At 30.5% G+C, this 22524-nt stretch overlaps 3 protein-coding genes across 9 annotated transcripts; 2 read left to right on the top strand and 1 right to left on the bottom strand.

Annotated features, from left to right (window-relative positions):
• Positions 1-866: 866 nt before the first annotated feature.
• LOC107934607 (uncharacterized) lies at positions 867-5715 on the top strand. 7 transcript variants are annotated; one of them, XM_041105204.1, is made up of 9 exons: positions 867-912; positions 2591-2644; positions 3272-4166; positions 4265-4338; positions 4437-4503; positions 4597-4704; positions 4788-4837; positions 4957-5147; positions 5232-5715. In XM_041105204.1, exons 2-4 carry the CDS (start codon positions 2639-2641, stop codon positions 4294-4296), a joined length of 933 nt encoding a protein of 310 aa, XP_040961138.1. In that variant the 5' UTR covers positions 867-912; positions 2591-2638; the 3' UTR covers positions 4297-4338; positions 4437-4503; positions 4597-4704; positions 4788-4837; positions 4957-5147; positions 5232-5715. The 7 variants fall into 7 exon arrangements, with proteins under 7 accessions (XP_040961138.1, XP_040961139.1, XP_040961137.1 ...); XM_041105205.1 differs by having other exon boundaries at positions 4940-5147; XM_041105203.1 differs by having other exon boundaries at positions 4926-5147.
• A 2544-nt stretch (positions 5716-8259) lies between these two features.
• Positions 8260-9412, bottom strand: LOC107934565 (NDR1/HIN1-like protein 1). The gene has a single exon (XM_016867026.2). The coding sequence runs from the start codon at positions 9286-9288 to the stop codon at positions 8656-8658; it is 633 nt and encodes a 210-aa protein (XP_016722515.1). The 5' UTR covers positions 9289-9412; the 3' UTR covers positions 8260-8655.
• A 6483-nt stretch (positions 9413-15895) lies between these two features.
• Positions 15896-20396, top strand: LOC107934564 (putative disease resistance protein RGA1). The gene is made up of 4 exons (XM_016867025.2): positions 15896-19074; positions 19173-19241; positions 19340-19401; positions 20082-20396. Exons 1-2 carry the CDS (start codon positions 15936-15938, stop codon positions 19193-19195), a joined length of 3162 nt encoding a protein of 1053 aa, XP_016722514.2. The 5' UTR covers positions 15896-15935; the 3' UTR covers positions 19196-19241; positions 19340-19401; positions 20082-20396.
• Positions 20397-22524: the final 2128 nt, after the last annotated feature.

Here is a 22524-nt window from a genome sequence, read left to right as displayed (position 1 = left end):
AGGGGCAACGTAACAGCCCGATTTTGGGGCTAGATGGAACAGTGGTTTCAGGACCACAAATCCAATAAGGAAAATTTTATTTTAAAATTATGACATGGGTTGCATTATGATAGGAATGTTGCATGAAAATACTGATATGGTAAAATAATGAAATAAAGTGATAAAAAGGGTAATTGAGTTATGTCAACATTGGAAAGTATATTTATGACATATTAATCCAAGAAAGGATTAAATTGCAAAAGTGAGAAAAGTTTTGTTACCCAAGAGTAAATACTAAAAAATTGAGGGGTTAAAGTGTAAATATGAAAAAGTTGAAGGACCAATAGTGTAAATATTTTAAGGGTGGAATAATCTAGAAACTAAGAAAAATGGATGGATTAGGACCAAATTGAAAAATGTGAAAAGTTTGAGGGACTAAATCACAATTTTACCAAATTAAGTGATGACTCAAGGATGGAATTTTAAAAGATCATAAAGGGCAAAATGGTCAATTAGAAGAGAGAGAAATCTAGAAGATAATGATGATGTTGGAGATATTTTAGATTAATAAATAAATATTAGTTTATTAATATTTTAATTTAATTTTTTTAATGATATTATTTTATTATTATTAATTTATTTAGTATATATATATGTGGAAAGAAGGATGAAAAGTATCCATCCATTCCCACCATTTTTGCATGCATTAACGTGAGAAGAAGAGGGGAAGAAAGAAAGCTTTGCTTTCTTTACAATTTGGTCCTTTCACCAAAAATCCACCATGTTCACTTAGAAATTAAAAGAATTTCCATATCCGTCAAGAGAGAAAGATAACAAGGAGACTATGGGGAGCTAGAATATCAAGTTAGATTCAAGAAATAGAAGCTGGAGGAGGGAGAAAATCAAGTTAAAGATTGAAATCAATGGCATAAGGTAAGAACATCAAGATTTTTATATATTTTTGAGTTTGATATTATTGAAAAAGTAGGAAATTAATGTTAAGGTAAAGTTTCATTATATAAGATTCTATATTATTGTTATGTTAGTAAAGGGAAATAAGAGAAAGTGATGGAAAATATTGAAGAGAAAGGAAAGGAAAGTGTTATAAATTTAGTTATCAACATTTTACACTAAAATAGTTTTGAAACAGCAGCAGTAGTCTGAATTTGAAAATCTACCAAAAATCGTATAAATTGAATTAGAGAATGAACAAAATATGAAATTAAATACTATTGAGTCTAGTTTCTTATAAAAGAAACGGTGTAAGCAATGGAATTGTAAATTATGAGTTATAATAGGTTTTGTGAGATAAGGTCAGAATGATTTCGGGTTCCCCTGTACTGACTTTGGAAAATCATCAAAAATTGGATAAAAATAATTAGAGGCTTAAATTTATACGTTTAAATCCTTACTGAGTCTATTTTTAATAGAAATAAACGGTAATATCATCCGAATCTCATACGATGAGATAATTAATTTTTAGTGAAGAAGGGTTGAAACTGTCAGACAGCAGAACATGGATGACTTTAAAGAATAAACTGTACTTATTGGACAAACTAAAAATTCTGAAAATTTTATGGTAAGAAGATATGTGAGTCTAGTTTCAGAGAAAATTAAAGGATCTCAATTTAGAGTTCTTTAGCTCAAGATATAAATAATTTAGTGACTATGACTCAAGTGGACAGCTTTGAATGAATATAAATAAATGTGAAATTATAGATAATGTTACATATAAGCATGTTATATATATATTAAGGATGTGGAAAATATATGATTATTCAACTAGCATAAGTTTTTTTTATTAAAAATGACCAATTTATATGTTTCAGGGACTAAATTGAACAAAGGTGAAAGTTTAAGGGTAAATTTGTAAAAATGTCAAAAAGTGACCAAATTGTATAAAATGAATTGTTTTATTATTTAAAGTAGTAAATTGAATAAAATTTTAATTTAGATCAAGATGGGGTGGAAATTCGAGAAAAATAGAAAATTTCTAAAATGTTCCTAAATTTTGGTATTTCTGCAATTTAGCTTGGTAAGTTCGTATGAACTATATTTTGTTTAATTTCAATTGAAGTGAATGCTATTTGATAATGAATATTATATATATGTGTGTGTTTTATATTGGAACTGAATTATTATTGGTAATATATAGTTATTAGATGCTTCGAAATGATTATCGGAAGCTTGTTGGAGATATATCACATTATCCATTGGTTCTATCGACAATTTTGGATGATTTGATTCTGGTTATTATGGCGTGTATAAGTTAACTTGGTTAACGTTAGCTCATTAATGTTTTGATTTTGATTGGTTATAAATATGAATATTAGATAAAAATGAAATGTCTGAAAATTAATTAGTAAACTCCGGTAATGCCTCGTACCCTATTTCGGTGTCGAATACGGGTAAGGGGTGTTACAGGCAAAACTAAATCATTCCTTTGTAGTATGAAGTTCATAGTATATTTATCTCTATGCAAGGCCTCGCAGATGTAGTACGACTTCTGAACTATATAAACATCTTGATTATATTTTTTATTTTATTTTGTTGCATGATACCTGCCAAAAGAAACACACATACTTTTTGATGTTCCAACATGTATGTACAGGAGGATATCAATAGAATAGAGTGGCAGGGATGGATCAGCTCGTGAAGAATGCAGGTCTTAATTTGTATCTTCCATTTAACTAATGCAGACAAAACTAAGCATTAATTATGCGGACTAATTTAATTCATTTAATAATATCGGAACTAAGTTGATTCATTTAATAACAAATGGACTAATTTGATACAGTCTATAATATGGGGACTTCTCAGATGCCTTAACTCGTAATGTGTGTGAAATGTTTTAAAAAATTTGCAATTAAGCCCATGTAAGTTGTTGCACCATATCAATTCAAAAAATTGATGTTTGTGAACCTTAATTTTGTATTTTCTTTTAACTTTAAGAAAAAAAAAAGGATTTTTGAGCCTATTTTTTGAATAAATAAATCAGGCACTAACTAGTGGACCAAGTGGTAGAATGCTACGTTTATTTACTCATTATTAGAAATTATTAATTTTTTATTTTGTTTTTAAAGAAAAAGAAAAAGATAATATCTAGGTGAAATATTGCCACGTAAGCAGTTAATTACTTTTTTTAATTTAAAATTTCAAAAAAGTATTTTAAAAAGTATTTAAATTATAAAAACATATTTATAATACCTTTTAATAGCCTAAAAGCTGTCAATTGCTGTCAATTGCTGTCAATTGCTGATTTAACTGTGCTGGAGTACATGGACGATAATAGCGCAAAAGAAGTCAAGGAGAACCAGAATCATTCTTCCCATCGCTTAAGTCTCTTTGCCTCGAGAATTGCCCAAATATGAAGAGTTGGTGGAGGAAAAGGTCGATTGATGATGATAACGAGGATGACACAACTGTTATAGGAACATCAACCATGGCATTTCCTTGTCTTTCCTCCTTAGAAATTGCAAATTGCCCTTTGACTTCAATGCCGTTGTATCCTTCACTCGATGATGATCTAAGGTTGGTGAAGACCAGTTCAAGGCCGTTAAAGCAGACCATGAAGATGAACATCACTGGTACGACCCCATCAAGTTCAACATCTTCTCTTCCTCTCTCCAAATTGAAAGCATTCCATGTACACAAAATTGAGGGATTGGACACTCACATGCTAGATGAGTACTTGAAACATTTCACCGGCCTCAAAAAATTAACAATAGGAGATTGCAAGGAGGTTGATTTAGAGGGCATGCAATGGCAAGCCATTAAGAATCTCTCTCATTTGGAGATTATTAATATTCCACAGCTGGTGTCTCTCCCCCTAGGGCTTCAACATCTTGTTCAATTGAAAAGATTAGAAATTCGGAATTGCAGCGGATTGAGGTCACTCTTTCCTGTGTTCCAACATCTCACTTTCCTTGAAGTGCTTGTAGTAATGAACTGCGAGGAGCTGGAGCTATCAGCAGCTGGCTTCCAAATATTCCAAGATCATACAAGACTACGCTCCCTAGCACTGGAAAATATTCCAAAGTGTCGGCATCTTCCGGAGTGGATTCAACATCTAACAAATCTGCAAATTCTTTCTCTTGTTGATTGGCCCAATTTAACGTCGCTTCCGGATGAGATGCGCTGCCTAACCAGTTGGAAGAAAGGTGTCAGAAGGACATTGGTGCCGATTGGTATAAGATTGCTCACATTCCTTCAGGTTAGTCTTTTCATTAATTTCCTTACTGAAATACTACTCATTTTTCATAATATTTTTGTTAATTTTGTGCAGTAACCCATTGGCCTAGTGCTGGATATTTCTGAAAGGCATTTGACAACTTTAAGAAATTAGATGCAGAAAAAGAGGTGGTAATTACTTAATTGGTTTACATTTTTAAATCATAAAAATCTCACAATTTCAAATGATCTAATATAACCCCCTAACTAAGCTTCTTCTTTTTCAGCATGAGTTCAATGGAAGAGCCAAAAAGCAGGACATGCGTTCTTCACTGCTGACCTGTCCATGGCATTGTACTCCCATGAAATCTTCCTCTCCATGCACATGTGTTCTTTCTTTTCTTTGTTGAAGAGTCCCTCTGATGATCGAATCCTAATTTTTGCTAGATTTTGGCTCTCTTCTTCGGCAGAGAATAGCATATATTACAAAAAGCAGAGGCCATACTTTCAACTACGATTTTTTCATCTGCCAAAATATTCCAACTCAAGAAAATGGTAATATATGTCATCAGTATTTCAAGAGTTGCAATTTATATGTCAAGAAAAATGGTAATATATGGTTCCTATGCTGTTGACAGATTCTTGGAGTCGTGTTGGAGAGAGCTTAAACACGCAATGTGGTTGTCAAGTAAGTAAATTAAATAGGGGGTAGAGGTTAAGTGTTGATGAAAATGGAGGGGGAAGAGGGGGATATTTCACAATATTCTTTGATGCAGGGCACCCCTTTTAGATGTTTGAATTTTGAAGGTTAAATCATGGAAGGATCTTGCTTCAGAATATTTGGTGGTGAGGATGAGGTTGATGCTCTATGTTTGGGAATGGGAGTTTGTTACTATTACAGATGATGATGCCCTATGTTTGGCCCTTTGTTGAATTTGAACTGGAAAAGCATAGAAAATGGCCATTCATGCACATAAATAAAGTTCCGTTTAGCAACAGTAAGTGTTTCTACACTTTGGACACTGCTCAGTCTAAATGACATCAATTTTAACATATTCCATGTTGGCATTTATAATTTCCAGGCTCATTGTTGCTTTCGGAACAGTCTTGTTGTTCATCATGATGATTGTCGGAGATATTGCATTTGGAAATTTATTATTCCACTTTACGTGGAGCTTATGAAGAGTTTGAGCAATCCTAAAGCTTATATATAGATGATTTATTTCATAGATGATGTATGAATTTAAAGAAGCACACATGTTCATAGTAGGAACTATTATTGAGTGCCATTGTCATACACCATCTGAGTGTTGAGTGTTGATTTTCATTTGCATGGCTAAAATGAGTTGGAAGAGGATTTACTTAATTATATAAAGGTGAGGCTGCATCAAGTGTTTGAGTAAAACTTAAATCACTTATGAAGTTTATAGTGTATTCATCTCTAGGCAAAGTCTTGCAGATTTAGGACAAGTTCTAAACTGTGTAAACATCTTGATTATGCTTTTTATTTTACTTGTTACATGATACGTATCAATTCGAGAAAAAACACATTTATGTTCTTTTTAATGTTTGAAACAATATTCCAATGTATATGGTGGAGGATTTCACTAGAGTAGAGTGGTGTGCATGGATGAGGTCATGAAGAATGCATGTCTCATTTTGCATCTTCCATTTAACTAATGCTGACAAAACTAAGCATTAATTATGCGGTTCTAATACATCAGTTTATTACATCAGAAAAATTACCAAATTCGTTTAGATTCATGAATTTGCCAAATACGTTTCACTAAAAGTCTTCGATGGTTACTGCACAAATTAGCAAAAGAAAATGATAAATGAATTAACGAAGTAACGAAGTAACTTCAATTTACAAAATATGGTATTGATGGGGCCAAAAAGCTTGGTCTACATTGGCAAAAGAGGCCGTTGTTGGAGGGTAAACATACCAACCTGTAGCGATATGAGCAATCCAATCGGCACCAATGTCCTTCCGACATCCATATATAGGATTTAAATACATATACAAGGCTGAAAGTAACTGGGAAGTCCCTATCCCTCAATAATTAAATGATCAATTTAGTCCCTGTAGTATTAAAAATGATCAAATAAGACCAATTTGTAATAGAATTAACATTTATTGTATAAAAATTGTATTAAAAATTGCCGACTCTCTTACAATTTAATTTTATTTAATTCTTTTTAATAGTATAAAGACTAAATTGATCCATTTAATAACAAAGGGACTAATTTGATGTAGTCTATAATATAGGGACTTCCCAGCCTTAACCCCTAATGTGTGTGAAATGTTTTAAAAAATTTGCAATTAAGCCCATGTAAGTTGTTGCACCATATCAATTAAAAAATTTGATGTTTGTGAACCTTAATTTTTGTATTTTCTTTTAAGAAAAAAAAAAGGATTTTTGAGCCTCACTTTTTGAATATATAAATCATGCACTAACTAGTGGACCAAGTGGTAGAATGCTACATTTATTTACTCATTATGAAATTATTAATTTTTTATTTTGTTTTTAAAGAAAAAGGAAAATATAATATCTAGGTAAAAAAATTGGAGCTTAGATTCCCCTAAATGCACACTTTTAAGATATTAAATTAAAAGATTCTTATATTTAATGTATCATATAATTATATTATACACAAATAATATCACTTTATCAGAAAATAAAATTATTTATTCATTAAAATATAATAATATGATATCATTTGATTCATTAATTGTTAATTGTATAACATTAAATAAACTTCCTAAATTAATTATAAGAAGGAAAAAAAAAGTAGGTCCAAACTATAATTGAAAAAGAAAATATGTAATGCATTGCTTCAACCCATCATTTTCTTTGTTTCTTATCTATTTTATGTCAGACCACTCATTTTAAAATTAGCCATTATTTTAATTTATGGGTTAAATTTTACTATTAATTCACAAATTTTTTTAAAATTTTTATATTTTAATTTAGTTATTTTTTAGTACTTATTAAAATGATAGTTGTTAAATTTATTAAGTTAAATTAAATTTTTTTAATAATTTTATACAACAAATGTATTATTACATTTAATGCCATGCCAACTTAATATGTGGACATAATACTTGCAAGAAAAAGCCACAATATTTTAATTAATGAATTAAATGGTATAATATTGAAAATTTAAATTTCAAATAATTTTATGGATTAAAAAGTATTAAATTCAAAAAACGAAAACTGAACTCACAATTTATGCATAGTTTAAGACAAATAACAAATTTAGACATAATAGATTTAACGACTATTGTTTTAGTTAAGATTGAAATTTCATAATTCGAAATTTATGCCAAATTAGAGCACATGAGCTAAATCTATACTTTATGCATAAAATATGAAATATAAAAAAAATAAGTTAAAAAAAGTGTTAAAAAGATAAAACATATTAATTAAATAATAAAAATTAGAGTTATAACAAATAGTTGTTAAGATTATATGAAATAAATGAAAATTGAAAAAAAATAAGAAAAATAATTCTTAAGATTAAATGGATGAAAATTTGAAAAAGAAAAAAAAAAGAGAAATTCTTAAGAAATATTACATGGAAATATACCTTTTTTAATCTATAGAAATAAGGTTAAATTCTGCTATATAAATTCTGAAAAAAAATTAATTAAAATAAAATATAATGTATGGAAAAATTATTTTATTAATCACACATTTTTTTTAGAAATTGCATACATTTAGATTTTGTTCACATATTAATTGTCATTTTTATTTTGCTATTTCCCCCATTTACTATAACAAAATTAAAATCTCCCTTATACTAAAAATTTAAAATATGTCACAAGTCTTTATATTTTTTGTAAACTTGAAATTTAGTCTATATACTTTTATTTTAAGAAATTAGTCATTCTACTTTTTAGATTTTAAAATTCAAGTCCAACTGTTAACACTGTTGAAATTATTTTATTAATTCAAGTTCATTAAAACGTCAAATTCTTAATTACATGGCTAGCAAGTGAGTATTTTTTTATTTCGAAATGTCACACCAACAAATTCGACAAAAAAAGTAACAATATTAACAATTGGGCCTAAATTTTGAAATCTGAAAAGTAAAATAACTAAATTCTTGAAAATAAAAGTATAATGACTAAAATTCCAAATTTATGAAGAGTACAATGACTTATGGCATATTTTAACCTAAAAAGGGTAAACCACATTAGTAGTCACCAAACTATTTTTTTTTGTTTTTTGTCACTCAATTATGAAAAGTTACAAAATCGTCACCCAACTATTAGTAAATTTCATAGTTGGGTGAAAAAATAAACTTACTAATAATTAGGTGATCATTTTGTAACTTTTCATAATTGTGTGACCAAAAAGGAAAAGAAAAATAGATGGATGACTAGTAATGTAGTTTACCCAAATAAAAAATTAACGGCGTCAAATTGAAAACGAGGGAAACAAATTTAAAACAAAGATAAACAAAACCATATACTTAACGGCGTTACTTGCTTCTTCTTCTTCACAAGCTAACACTGCATCTACTATAGAACTGAAACTTTACAGCATTTTCTCCGACCAAAACGCCGTGGCTTTGTTCCCCAAACGTAATATAAGCCGGACACCTTGCATGAATATGATACCTCCCAGTTACAAAAGTCCCAACTTTCCATCTCAACCGTCCATCAATCTTGATCACCAAAAAAACACTTCCGGCCATCTGTTCAGCACCCAATGCGACGGAATATTCCGGTGAGATCGGTACCATAGTACCATATATTATAGGTGACCAAATATTGACCTCATTATGGCCTTGGTACGTTGGTGGGAATCGAGTCCGGAGTGTTATTTCTTGGTTCCGGTAAGTAGCGTAAACGTCGAGCCGGTCGTAATAAATACCGATATCATCGTTTGGGTTTTCTGAACGGACGGTGATTTGAAAGTTTGAAGTGAGGAAGTTGAAGGTGGTGGCGTTGAAGGCGTAGACGGTGGTGTCGAGGAGAGTGAAGTTGGGTTTGCTAGGACGAAGGATTGCCCATATGAGTAAGATTGTGATGAGAACGAGAAGGAGGAGGATTAGAATACAAGAGATGACTCGCCGGAAATTTTTCCGGGGGGATTTGTGGTGGCCGCCACAGTCTTTGCTACCGGACATGGTGGATTTGTAAGTTATTGGGTTTCTTTTTGGTGATTGTGTGAGGATTTAGTGATGGAATAGTATTTAGTGTGTGTTATTAGCTTCTTGCGTAAATATATGTTTAATAAATTAAAAAAATATAATAATAAATTGTATTTAATGTATTATAGATTTGTAGGGGAAAGTATAGTGAATATCTTTATATTAAATATAAAGTTTTTTGTTTTTTGTTTTTTTAAGTGTAATTTAAAGGTATTCATGAGTAAGATCGAGCCGAGTCTCGATTTTAAAAATCAAATAGTTTGGTGACAAAAAAAAAGTTGAGAAACTATTAATGTAGTTTACCTAAAAAGTAAATTATTTGACGTATTATAGAATTGTAGGTAAAAGCATCACGAAGGCTCTTATATTAAGAGTCGAATTGCCTTTTACCTCCTCTATTTAAAAAATGAGCAAATTAGTCCATATACATTAGATTAAAGAGCAAGCTATTCTTTTTGTTAAAATTTTATTCATTTATACTGTTAAAAATGAGTCTTTGTATGTCAGTATAAAGTACATATGGAATGCTATGTGTCATTGTTTGGTTATTTTGTTAGCCATACTAAATTTTAAAAGTACAATTGGAGGAAATTTTTAATAGAAGAACCAGTTTACTCTTTGATATAATGTATAGAGACTAATTTGTCTTTTTAAGGGTAAACTACAAAAATAGTCACTTTTATTTGCCCCACATTACATTTTAGTCACTTATATTTGAAATGTTACGTTTTAGTTACTTACATTATCGTTTTGTTACGAAGTGGTCACTCTATCGTTAAACTCCATTACCTCCCTAACGACAGCCCTACATGGCAGCCTAAATGGGTTTTAAATGCCAACTTGGATGTTTAGTTGTTGGGATGAAAATAGGTTTTTAATTAATTAAATTTAATTTGGACTATCATGTAAGACATCTAAGTTGGCATTTAAAATCCATTTGGACTCCACGTAGGACCGTCGTTAGGGAGGTAATGGAGCTTAACGGTATAGTGACCACTTCGTGACAAAACTATAACATAAGTGACTAAAACGTAACATTTCAAACATAAGTGATTAAAATGTAATATGAGGCAAACAAAAGTGACTATTTCTATAATTTACCCTATTTATATTTTTATACATGATGGTTGATGTTTCGTTAGATGAGCAAATACATGGAAACCACAGCTTTAGAAAGATATACATCTCTCAAATTGATTGGTCTTCCTCTTTTGTGTTATCCTTTTCTTATATTATTTTCAATTTTCCATTAAAATATTTTAAAAAATAAAAATAGAGAAATTATGATTCTAAGATCGAGAATTATAAAATATTTAATTTTTGTCTTGACTTATATAAAACGATAATTAAAGTTTTTATTAGACACGCATTTAACATGAATTTAAAATTTTATTTTGAAAGTAATTATAAAGTTGATTCATTTATTTTACAAAAATTAATAAGTTAGTTTTTGCTCTTAATTTAATATCGTAATTTGTGAAAAACGAGAAATTGATATATGAGCGGTTAATTTTTATTAATTTTTTATATATAAATTTTAGATTAACGATTTAATAATAATGTTATTTAATTGGATTAATTACTAAAGTTTTATATAGTAAAAAATAAAATTATGATAAATTAAAAAAAATTAAATTTTGAATTTTCTTGCTAAAAAAGGCCACACCCATTGGCCTTTTACGATTGTTGCCACTTGCATCTTTTCACTAAAAATGAATGGTCGAAACGTTTAAAAGCATATCCAACCAAAACCCAACATTTTGGTTATGGGGTTTTAAGGTTTAATATTAAAAGAATAATTAAATACCGAAATAGATAAATAGAATTAATATATTTATTAAATACAAAAATATATAGATGCTTGGTGATGCCTCCATGGTCATGCTTAGTGAACCTGTATATAGATGCTTCTTTGTTGGCTGCTCTGGTTCTCTGTTTTTTGCTCTGTTTTCCCTGCCCAAAATTTGTACAGGGAGAAAGTCAATTACAGGGAGCTTTAATGCTGTAAAGAGAAAAAATTGACGTCAATGATTGAGGTGGTGAAGAAGGGGTTAGTTTGGTTCCGATGATATGTCCACTAAAATTTTGGTAGTGGGTGATGATTATGTTGTGAGCCAAACATCATATATTCTGATTTTCATTATATATTTTCAACCTACGCCTACCATAATACTTTCCATTCTAATTTCTTTTCTCATTTAAAAAAAAAATATTTAAACAGTAAATTTAGTGATGCAACAGGTTGGCATTCCATATATTCGCATATCCTTTTTTATGGTTGGTCTTGGAGGGCAAATATATTCCCAAAATTTGTACAGGGAGAAAGTCCATTACAGGGAGTTTTATTGGGAGCATGAATTTGTAAAGAGAAAAAATTGGCGTCAATGATTGAGGTGGTGAAGATGGGTTAGTTTGGTTCCGATGATATGTCCACTAAAAATTTGGTGGTGGGTGATGATTATGTTGTGAGCCAAACATCACCTAAGTCTCTCTACATCATATATTCTGATTTTCATTATATATTTTCAACCTACGCCTACCATAATACTTCCCATTCTAATTTCTCTCTTTTTTTTTCCTTTTTTTAATTAAAAAAAATCTTTAAAGAGTAAATTTAGTGATGCAACAGGTTGGCAATCCATATATTCGCATATCCTTTTTATGGTTGCTCTTGGAGGGCAAATATCTTTTTTTTTTCTTTTTTTTTTGTTGTTGTTGTTAAAGGTAGATAAAACAATAAGAATTAAGTCGATATCGTTTTAAACACTATAAAATTATGTAAATTTTTATGTAGAATCTGAAGAATTGCATTTGGTAACTTTGGGTAAACATAAATACTCGGTTCAAGGCTAATAGCTATGGCTGCCATTTGATCTGCTAATCGATTCCCTTCACGAAACACATGCTTGAATCAAATTTCTCAATCACAAGCAACTAATCTTTTAATACTCCGTAGCATAGCATTATCATAATCCATCTTATCCTTCATATGGATAAGATCTAAAACTACTAAACTATCTGTTTCCAAAATTACCCGTGTCGCCTTCATCTTATTTCCTAACGTTAACCCATCATTGGTACACCATAATTCAATCTCAATAATACTACATATCCATATATTCCATACACCTAAGTGAATTGAGTGGGCTTAACAAGTTAAGGAGAGAGCTACCAATAACAAATTTGGGATAAGTGAAAAATGCTAAAGAGGAGTTTAAGGCTACTAATTTGAAAGAGAAGCAACACAGTTGAGATCATTGGTTTAAAATGTAATGATGATTGGTTACAAATGTTTAATTGCTATTTGTGTGGAGATAAGATATCTACACATATTTAATTTCGGTCTTGTGAGGTCTTTTTAATATTTTTTGATATAATACAATTTGGAACTCACGCATTCACATACATATTCACTTAAACTATAAAAAAGAAGAAGCAAAACCTACATTACGATTTTGGGAATAGGATAAATACCCTTAGTTAATGAATCATAGCACAAAGTTGACCAGCGCGAGATTTGTATCAAAGTGCACCTACATTGCATAATTGAGGTTTAACTTTTAATGCGCTAGGCAACTCATTTGCCAATAAACATGATCAAAGATAAATTGTAATTGTTGTCGAAGTATACAGTTATTTTTTTAACAAATTTTAACAAATAGTAAAATATTAATTGAAGTAAATGAGGTAATATATGGTAAAAAAAATTAGAAATCAGATCCGATACTTCAAAACTTAGATTTAATTTTTCATATCGTAGTTTGATTTCTTTTAACCTTTTTACTCCAACTTGATTTTAAATTCAAACATCCATTAAGTGTTGAAGTTTATATATATTACAAATTTACTCATAGTATTACTTCAATAGAAGGAAATCTTAAAAGCTTGAGAATGTCTTATATATTTATAGAAGAACATATGAACATAAAAATATCTTCAATGTTGCAACGAATCATGTTAAATAAACAAGAAAGAATACCATTTTCTATATTCCGAGTAAAAAAATTTTAGTGAATTCATCTATGGGCAAAGACTTCATAGGTGTGTTAAATTCTGAACTACGTAAATATTTATGAGCAAGAATATATTATTACTTTTGGATGTTGGGTATAATATTTTAACACAAGATAGCATAAATAATTATCTTATGTTATTTTTCAACTTTGATAATCTAAGCTTTTTCACCCTAAAATTCCTTAAATCAATTAAAAATATAAATAAAAAATGAAATGAAAAATAAAATAATAGCGTGTACACCGCGTATACTTATGGGTTAATTTTCAATTAATAGACACTTGTCGGCATATATTTGGGGTTTAATTTTCAATTAATAGATAAATGTTGTAGATAATAGTCAAACTTTAATATATAATCATCCCTATCCAAACAGTAATGTATTGTTACCTCAAATATATTTTATTTTAATTGAGTAAAATTTTAATCTAATAACAAAAATATTATGTTATAAGCATGAGAATTTAGATTTAATTTATGCCAAAAGCGAGAGAAATCCATCCTTCACATTCCTTTTTACGCCCCCATGTCGCCACATGGGAGGGACTTTGGGGCGTAAAAGGGATCCTATCAACTTGTTCCGACCTAAGATAATAAGCTCATGGGCTTGGTCTTACTTAACCGTTGAGAAACGAAAGAAGACTTTCATCTTCAAGTTTAATTAAGACGTAGCTCACTTTTTTTGGGGTTGTGAAGCAGTGTCAAACCAAAATACTCAACAAGCATTAGCTCTTCCTGAAAAACTGGTGATCCAGCCATACCTTCCAGTACGACTATCTTGTTACGACTTCACTCTAGTCATTAGCCCTGCCTTCAGCATCTCCCTCCTTGCGGTTAAGGTAATGACTTTAAATAATCCACTCCAATTACTAAAAAAATATATTATCTTCAATTTTAGATCCTATTAATTGTTTAACTTGAATGTATTGTCGTATTTGAAAAAAAAAATCTACCAAAAATAAATTTTATATTAAGTATGCCTTGTAGTAGATAAAACATTTGAAATTGTCTACATATTTTATCATAACGAGTTTGAATCGCTATTTTTTTAGAAAAAAATTAATCAATATTTTCAACCTTATTCTTATTGTTACATGATTAGAAAATTTTAACAATGGTGATGACTATGGACTTAAATTTTCAAATTTGAAAAGTAGAGAAATTAAATTCTTGAAATAAAAGTAGGATATTAAATTTTAACTATACGAAATGTATAGAGACTTATATTATATTTTAACCTTCAAATTTTTATTTTATAATTTAAGGAAAGTTCAAAAGGTTTTCCTTTACTGACACGTGGATGCATCATGATTGGTTAAATTTTAATTTTAGCTTCTCTATTATACTTATATTTGATATAATTTAGTCTTTAAATGTTTAAAATGTTATTAATTAGTTCAAATAGTTAATATCATTAACTTTTCGATTAAAATTGTACGTAATTATATATAATTTGAAAGCGAATTCTTAAATTTGAAAAGTAAAAATGGTAAATTCTTAAAAATAAAAGAAGAAAATTAAATTTTAAATGTATATAGAGATTTAAAATATATTTTAATATTAAAAAATTTATTCTATAATTTAACCCAAATAAAAATTATACTAATAAACAATAATTAATAGTCAAACATATAACATCAACAGCTACCAATATCAACATTTAAAATTGTCTTTATGTTATCATACATATCTATATAATAATGTTAAAATAATATTCAACTTATATAAAAGAATATTTCACCATAACAACTCATAAGCACCATAAATATTAAAATAAAGTTGGACTAACAAATCAAAATCATCCACCACACTTACAATAAACAAATTTATGTTAGATTTTAGCTGCCCAAATTAAGTTTTTGACTCAATCCAAGGTGAGTGATTAATAATATTTATTTTTTTAAAAGACAATATTTACTTTAATAGTAAATTAAGTTTTAGGGCGTTAATATTATAATCATTGATATATATATTAATTTAATCACCGGTTAACTCCTCCATTAAAATGAAATTTAGTGTATTAGTATGATAGTGTCTCAATTATATTGTTTAATACAGAAATTGAAAACTGCTCAAAATTTTTTAATGAACAAAGAAGATGAGATTTTATTTAATTATTACTTGGGGGTGGGTGGTGACATCTATATAAAATGCCATAGACTCTACCTGTATGTACTGCACTTCATCTTGTTCGAATCATTTCACTCTTCCTATTGCAATAATCAAACACTTTCCCTTGATTTTGGGTTCAACCATCAATGGCCGAAGCAATTGCTTTTGACATCGCCGGAGGGCTCGCTAGTAAGTTGAGCTCCCTTGCTTTCTCTCAAATTGGACTATGGTGGAATTTCAAAGATGACATTGAGGACCTCAAAAACACCATCTCCACAATCAAAGCTGTCCTTCTTGATGCCGAAGAACAATCCATGACCAGCAACCTCGTCAAAAATTGGCTTGAAAAGCTGAAAGATGCACTTTATGATGCTGATGACTTGCTCGATGATTTCTCTACCGAAGCTTTGCGAAAAGATCTACTCAGTGGGAACAAGCTGACGAAAGAGGTACGCCTTTTCTTTTCAAGCTCAAACCAGTTTGTTTATGGTCTCAAAATGGGCCGTCAAATTAAGGCCATTAAGGCCAGGTTAACTTCCATTGGAAGTGAGGCCAAGATGTTCAACTTGGTAGAGCGTGATCGTCTCGTGGAAACCTCTTTCATGTCTAAAAAGAGGCAGCGAACGCACTCTTTTGCTCATAAAGATGAGATAATAGGGAGGGAAGATGATAAAGCAGCTCTTCTAAAACTCATCTTAGAGTTTCAAAGTGAAGAGAATGTTTGTATCATTCCAATTGTGGGGTTTGGAGGGCTAGGGAAGACTGCGCTGGCACAGTTCGTTTATGAAACGGTCAAAGAACATTTTGAGTTGAGGATATGGGTGTGTGTTTCAAATATTTTTGATTTGAAAACAATAGTGGAAAACATTATCAAATCTGTAGCTAACCATGCACCTGATCAAAATCTCGAAATGGATCAATTGCAAAAACAACTTCGAGATGAAATTCGTGGGAAAAAGTATTTACTTGTTTTGGATGACATTTGGAATGAGGAGTGGGAACAATGGGTTAGCTTAAAGAAATTATTGATGGGTGGGGCTAAAGGGAGTAGGATAATAGTAACTACTCGCTCTTTAAAGGTAGCAAAGATTACTAGTAAATGTCAACCCCATGTTCTAAAAGGCTTGTCTGATGATGATGCTTGGTCATTGTTCAAAGAGATAGCATTTGAGCAAATATCTACAGATGCACCAAGTTCAGAGTTTGTGGAAATAGGAAAGCAGATTTTGGAAAGGTGTGGTGGAGTTCCCTTAGTCATAAGGACGATAGCTGGTACGTTATCTTTCAAAAATTCTAAAAATGATTGGCTTTCTTTTAAAGATAACGAACTTGCTAGAATATCTCAGAACGAAGGTGAAATTTTACCTACACTTAACTTGAGTTATGATCATCTTCCATCCCATTTGAAGCATTGTTTTGCTTATTATCGGTTATATCCAAAAGATCATAAAATTGATGTACGAACACTTGTTCAATTTTGGATTGCACAAGGTTTCGTAAAGCAATCAAATCCAAGTCAATCTCTTGAAGAGATTGGGTTGGGATATTTTAAAGATTTAGTTGAAAGAAGTTTCTTTCAAGAGGTAGAAGATGATGAAACCTGGTTTACAACATGTAAAATGCATGATTTAATGCATGATCTAGCTGAAGTAGTAGCAGGGACAGAGAGTAGTTTGGTAGATTCAAATTCAAGTGCAAGTGAGGTCAGTGAAAAATGTCGTCATGTATCAATTAGTCCTTTATTAATTCCTTTGCTTAAGGGAAAGAAGTTGCGAACTTTACTTTGTTTTCCAAAAGAGAGCGAGCAAAGCCAAATTAAGAGCGAGGACGAAACATGGGATTTAGTAATTTCAAGATGTAGATGCTTGCGGGTATTAAAGTTGAATAATTTAAATCTTAATACAATTCCACGTTCCATTCATAAATTGAAACATTTGAGGTATCTAGATCTTTCCGACAATCCCAATCTTAAGATCCTCCCAAAGAGTATTTGCAATATGCAAAATTTGCATGCTCTGAAACTTGATTGGTGTGTTGGGCTTGAAGAATTGCCGAAAAAGATTGAAAAATTGGTGAATATTTCCCATATAGGGTGTGTACATTGTTATGGCTTAACTCATATGCCGCGTGGAATAGGGAAGTTGACTTCCCTTGAGATGTTAAGCAGGTTTGTAGTGGACAAAGATGGCTCCCATGGTGGAGCAGATCTAAGTGAATTGAGTGGGCTTATCAACTTAAAGGGAGAGCTAACGATAAGTAATTTGGGATTTGTGAAAAATGCAAAAGAGATGTTTAGGGCTGCTAATTTAAAAGAGAAGCAACATTTGGGAGCATTGGTTTTAGAATGGGGCGATGGCAACAATGATGATGAAAAGTTACTTGAAGACCTCCAGCCCCATCCAAATCTGAAGATGTTGAAGGTGGACGGGTGGAGGGGTGATGGCAAGTTTCCAAGTTGGCTTTCTTTGCTTAAAAAACTCGTTGATATTACCATATGGGGTCCGAGTAATTTCAAACATCTCTCATCCATTGCTCAATTGCCTTGTCTTCAACAGCTGAAGATATCTAATTCAACTGAGCTCGAGTGCATGGAAGATCATGGCCCCAATGGAAGACAAGGAGACACAGAATCATTCTTTCCGTCGCTTAAAGTTCTTCGTCTCTGGAACTGCCCGAATATGAAGAGTTGGTGGAGAACGACAAAACCAATCGACGATGATTCCAACGAGGACGACACAACAGTTATAAGAGCATCAACCATGGCATTTCCTTGTCTTTCCTCTCTAGATATTAAATATTGCCCTTTGACTTCGATGCCGCTGTATCCATCACTCAATGAAAAGCTAAAGTTGGTTAATACCAGTTCAAGGCCATTAAAGCAGACCATCAAGATGAGCATCACTAGTACGACCCCATCAACTTCAACCTCTTCTCTTCCTCTCTCCAAATTGAAATCTTTCCATGCAGAGAACATTGAGGGACTGGACACCCACATGCTAGATGATTGCTTGCAAAATATGACTTCCCTTGAACGCTGTTTTATTGATTCTTGTCATTTGCTACTGTCTTTATCTGGGTGGCAGCAACATCTCATCGGCCTCAAAACTTTAATAATAAAAGATTGCAAGGAGGTTGATTTAGAGGGCATGCAATGGGAACCCCTTAAGAATCTCTCTTGTTTGGTGATTGATAATATTCCAAAGCTCGTGTCTCTCCCCATTGGGATTCAACATCTTGTTGAATTGAAATCATTAGAAATCCGTAATTGCAGTGGATTGAGGTCACTCTTTCCAGTGTTCCAACATCTAACTTCCCTTGAAGAGTTTTCAATAAGGAATTGCAATGAGCTGGAGTTATCTGCAGCTGGCATGCAAATATTCCAGGATTATACAAGCTTACGTGCTCTATGGCTGGAAACCATTCCGAAGTGTCAGCGTCTTCCAGAGTGGCTTCAACATCTAACAAATCTGCAACTGCTTTATCTCGTTGATTTGCCCAATTTAACATCGCTTCCGGACGAGATGCGTTGCCTAACCAGTTTGGAGGAGTTATGCATACGACAAACTCCCCAGTTGGAGGAAAGATGTCGGAAGGACATTGGGGCCGATTGGCATAAGATTGCTCATATAGCTACAGGTTGGTATGTTTACATATTTTATAGATTGAAATTACTTTGTTACTCCTACTGGTGCAGTTTTTTATCATTTATCATTGTCTTTTGCTAATTTGTGCAGTGACCATAGAAGACTTTCAGTAAAAGCAATTTGGAAATTTCAAGAATTTAAATGCAGAAAACTGAGGAGGTAATTTATCTAATTGCTTTGCAGTTTTAAATCATAATAATCTGACCATTGCAATGATCTGATGAAGTCCTCTTGTGTATACACATTTGAAATCGCAGCTTATACCAAATACTGTGATCACTAAAATAGTTAGAAGAGCAACACTAACAAGGAATGACAGGTAATTCATACCATTCGTTTCTTTTCTTCTATTTTCTATGATATGTTTAGGTCAAATTTAGCTATCAGACCCTTACTTTGTGTAAATTGAGATTTAGTACTTGTACTTTAATTTGATCAAATTTAGTCCCTGTACTTTTTGAATTTTGAATTTTTTGTCCTGATCAAATGGTAGCCATTAAATCTATTTTGTTAAATTATGCTATTAGTCCTGTATTATGAATAAAGTTATAAATTTAATCCATATTCTCTAACTGTATCATTCTTAGTTGCTATATTTTTTGAATGTCGAAATTTTATGCAAATGACAATCTTTAAATCTATTAACTAATTTCTTTGTGAGTAATATGTGAAAGTAACAAGCTGACATAACATAGGAAATAATATAAGACTGATGATGGTAAGCATTTTAGTAAAGAAAAATTAATTTGGCAAAAGGTTTTGAGGTATAAACACTAACGGGATGTGAGTTTGTTACTATCACACATGATGATGACGCCCAATGTTTGGCCCTATCTTAAATTTTGTGTTTGGCCACCATTTGTGCACAAAATACGGGGTTATGTTTTTAGTAACAATAAGTCTTTCTTGTACCTTTCGATAGTGCTAAGTCTAAACGAGATCAATTTTATCCTGTTGTATATTGACATTTATAATTTCCAAGTTCTTGTTGCTATGTAGAGGGAATTGATGTGCTAGAATCCTCCTTAGCTCACCAACAAATGCCCCTGCATGCCCAAGTTCTTCCTTTCTTTCGAGGATTGCAGTATCTCGTTGCATCGAATTCCGGAGGAAGAGCCTATTGTTTAAACGTCAAGGAGGGGGTTACATGAACAAATTAATAAATAATACTTAATAGGGACTGTCTTTCTTCATGAATTTTGTGCAGTTTTCAATATCTGTTTCTCGATGATGCAACGCATAAAGAAAGAAAAAGTTGTACAGACTGTTTATATATTTCATTTCAATAGTGTTTTGAACTTAGATAAGTTTCCATCGAAGAATCTCACGGATTTTTTTATCAGATTGTTCTCGTTAGTGTGTGGATTGAAAAAATCATCTGAATTTCATTCTTTATTAATCAATTTATACAGATAACACATTAGTATTATGCAAAATTTTAATCTTGAATGAAGAAACTAATGCACAATGGAATCCGAAAATTAAAGGAACATAAATACATTTGTTTTGTAACAAGCTAAAAAAGGGTTGCGATTGTTGGAGGGCATCCATATTCTCATCCTCAGCATTTGGAAATAGAATGCGTCAAAACCTTTTTTCGAAATCGACTTTTTATTTTAAAACGAGAATGGAACTGTCACCAATCATTTTTATCAGGTGTAATTGGGTTACCTCAAAAATTAATTATTTTAATAAAAGATTATATTTTACTAAAACGATAAATTTTTTAGCCTACAAAATCCAAGAAAATGGGTTCGGGAATCGGTTATGTATGAGGAAGGGTTAGTACTCTCATAACGCCCAAAATTGGTACCTAGCTGGTTACTTGATGTTTTGATGTCAAAAATTGAAAATTCAAAGAGAAATTAAAATACAATCCCTCTTCGCATGATGTTCTTTTTTGATTAAAATATCACTTCACTAAATTAAATTTACGAAAAGGCCTTACTTCGAGTTAGTCGAGAAGAAAAGATCATGTCCTGTAAGTTAGGACATGATGCTTTGAATCCTCGAAAACAAGAATAATCACCATTTGATCATTACTCAAATCTCATTTTTTATTTTTAAATAGGATATTCAATTACTTCGATTTTGGAAAGAGATCATACTTCATAACTTAGGAGCACGACTCCTCAAATTTCAAAAATAATCGGGTAAAATGAATATAATATTTAATGCGATGTGCAATTAATTTATTTAAGCATTGTATGATTATGTGCGAGCGTAATAGAATGCTTAGCAAAAATGAAATTGCTATATAAGTACAAATAAAATAATATTATAAATAAATAATAAGAAATAAAATAATAGTAGCGATGCAATAATAGTGCAATATTAATAATATAACTATAATAATAATGAAAGTGCCGGAAATAATAAAAGAAATAATCATTCTTTCTTTTCTTTTTTGTATATTTGATTTATTTATGATATTATTTAATTTCTTCCTTTTATAGTTGTTTTTTATTTTGTAGTTAATTATTATCCGGAAATCTTTTGAAATTTTCGTCACCAGCAATCAAAGTGCTTTTTGGGTGTGCTAATATAAAGAAGTTAAGAAATTCAGTTTTTTTTTCTTTATATTATTATTATTAAAAGCAATAAATAAATAATAAAATTGAATATTTGTAGAAAGAACTTCACCTGAATATCACTTTTGTATTTATCCAATAATATTTAATAATATGATGAATAATATTGACCAGACTAATTTTTGTTACAAGTAATTTTATTAGTTAGTTTCTTTTAATAAATATATTATATAAAATTTTTATTATCGGATTTTTAAATTAAATATTTGTTTAGGTTTTTTTAATTAATTGAGGTGGGTTGAGTTTTATATGGGTATTAAGTATTTATTTTATTTTGCACTTAGATATGTGAATAGGTTTTTGGTTTAATAATTAAAAGGGATAAATCTTAAAATTATATCTGAACTTTGATTTAATTTGCAATTGTATATATAAATTTTAATTTGATGCAACTATACGCATGAAACTCTAATTTTGATTCAAATGTATACTTGACTTGAAACTTGATTTAATCATGCACATTTAAAAAAAATAAATACTTCAATTTATTTTTATATTGGATTAATATAATTATTTATGTATACATCATATAAACATAAGAGGATGTTATATCAATAATTGTGTTAATAATATCAAATCAAAATTTTATTTATAAAATTGCACAAAATCAATGTTCATTTATACAATTGCATGTTAAACCATAATTAATGTATATTTTTAAAATTTATCCCTAATTAAAAAGCTCATCAATCTAAAACATTAAAAATGAAAATCGAGCAAATAAATCAATTAAATCAAACATAAGAATTAATTAAACTGAAAAAAACTGATTTATTTCGATTGATTCTTTTCAGTGTAATCAATTTAAGGATTTTCTTGCGAAGTGCTTTCATTAAATTATGTATGACAAT

The sequence above is a fragment of the Gossypium hirsutum genome, chromosome D11, assembly GCF_007990345.1.
Source record: "Gossypium hirsutum isolate 1008001.06 chromosome D11, Gossypium_hirsutum_v2.1, whole genome shotgun sequence".
Classification (NCBI taxonomy): domain Eukaryota; kingdom Viridiplantae; phylum Streptophyta; class Magnoliopsida; order Malvales; family Malvaceae; genus Gossypium; species Gossypium hirsutum.
This window is presented reverse-complemented; position numbering and strand designations above follow the sequence as displayed.

What these genes read in the sequence shown, in the direction of transcription:
- LOC107934607 (XM_041105204.1), top strand. An exon ending in AAGGACATTGGTGCCGATTG is followed by an intron (nt 4,167 to 4,264) that starts GTATAAGATTGC and finishes AATTTTGTGCAG; the next exon opens with TAACCCATTGGCCTAGTGCT.
- LOC107934565 (XM_016867026.2), bottom strand. Translation starts at nt 9,288, where the DNA reads ATGTCCGGTAGCAAAGACTGTGGCGGCCACCACAAATCCCCCCGGAAA.
- LOC107934564 (XM_016867025.2), top strand. Translation starts at nt 15,936, where the DNA reads ATGGGCCGTCAAATTAAGGCCATTAAGGCCAGGTTAACTTCCATTGGA. An exon ending in GATTGCTCATATAGCTACAG is followed by an intron (nt 19,075 to 19,172) that starts GTTGGTATGTTT and finishes TAATTTGTGCAG; the next exon opens with TGACCATAGAAGACTTTCAG.